Genomic DNA, 1,645 nt, shown 5'->3' on the forward strand with positions numbered 1-1,645 from the left:
GGAAATGAACAAGGTGTAGTAGAAGGGGAGGTGGCCAGGGGGATGGGGTGACTCAGTGATGGGCACTGAGGGGGTCAGTGGACGGGTTGAGTACTGGGTGTTTACTATATGTTGGCAAATCAAACTCAAATAAATAAATAAATAAATAAATAAATAAATACTGAGAAAAATAAGTTGTTTTCTTCTAAAATACAAAAGTTCAATTATTCACTTAAGATTGGTAAAATTAAATAATACATGGTCTGACCAGAATGATACATTAAACAGAGCTTCTTTATCTATACTTGACCTTTCTGTCTGCTTTTAGGAAAATTATATCAATGCCCCATGGAAAATTATACTCAAACATCAACTGATTTCATCCTTTTGGGCTTGTTCCCACCAACAAGAATTGGCCTGTTCCTTTTTATTATCATCGTTCTTGCTTTCCTAATGGCTCTGTTTGGCAACCTGTCCATGATTCTTCTCATCTTCCTAGACACTCATCTCCACACACCCATGTATTTCCTACTCAGTCAGCTCTCTCTCATTGACCTAAACTACATCTCCACAATTGTCCCCAAGATGGCTTACAATTTTGTGTTTGGAAACAAGTCTATCTCCTTCATTGGGTGTGGGGCTCAGAGCTTCTTCTTCTTGACATTAGGAGGAGCAGAAGCATTGCTCCTGATATCTATGGCCTATGATCGTTATGTGGCTATTTGCTTTCCTCTCCACTATTCCATTCGTATGAGCAAAAAAGTGTGCATGTTGATGATAACAGGATCTTGGATAATGGGATCAATCAACTCCTGTGCCCACACTGCATATGCCTTCCATATACCTTACTGTCGATCCAGAACTATCAACCATTTCTTCTGTGATGTCCCAGCCATGTTGACTCTGGCCTGCATGGACACCTGGGTCTATGAGTACACAGTATTTGTCAGTACCATCCTCTTCCTTGTGTTTCCTTTCATTTGCATTACTTCTTCTTATATCCGGGTCCTCCTAGCTATCTGCCGCATGCAGTCTACAGAAGGGAGGAAGAAAGCTTATTCCACCTGCAGCACCCACCTAACTGTGGTGACTTTCTACTACATACCTTTTGCTTACACTTATTTACGCCCAAGATCACTTAGATCTCCAACAGAGGACAAGGCCTTGGCTGTCTTCTACACCATCTTGACTCCAATGCTCAACCCCATCATCTACAGCCTGAGAAACAAGGAGGTGATGGGAGCCATAAGAAGATCAATTCAGAGAGCCTGCTTTGTAAAAATGTAGACAAAGCTTTTTTGCATATGTACCCAATATCTATTATAAGTCCATTCATCAATGTACAATAATTGAAATATTTTATGCTTACAGTGCAGGGACTAAAATCAGAAGAAAAATCACTCATGCCTGAACAAAATTGTCTTGCAAATATAGATGTAATTACAAGACCTGTCAGGGCACTTGGGTGACTCAGGTAAGGATTGGAATCTTGATTTGGGCTCAGTTCAGGTTCTCAGGGTTCTGAGATTAAGCCTGCATTGAGCTCTGCTCTCAGCAGGTAGTCTGTTTTTCTTTCTCTCTCTCTTTCTCTCCCTCTGCTTCTCTCCTACTCTCACTGTGTATCTTCCTTTCTTTCTTAAAATAAATAAATAAATCTTTTAAAAAT

General features: G+C 40.2%; 1 protein-coding gene across 1 annotated transcript; it reads left to right on the forward strand.

The window, feature by feature from the left end:
* The first annotated feature begins 327 nt into the window (after positions 1-327).
* Positions 328-1,266, forward strand: LOC129515058 (olfactory receptor 2L8-like). Its single transcript, XM_055333768.1, has one exon. It carries the CDS (start codon positions 328-330, stop codon positions 1,264-1,266), a length of 939 nt encoding a protein of 312 aa, XP_055189743.1.
* Positions 1,267-1,645: the final 379 nt, after the last annotated feature.

The sequence above is a fragment of the Nyctereutes procyonoides genome, unplaced genomic scaffold (assembly GCF_905146905.1).
Source record: "Nyctereutes procyonoides isolate TBG_1078 unplaced genomic scaffold, NYPRO_anot_genome, whole genome shotgun sequence".
Classification (NCBI taxonomy): Eukaryota; Metazoa; Chordata; class Mammalia; order Carnivora; family Canidae; genus Nyctereutes; species Nyctereutes procyonoides.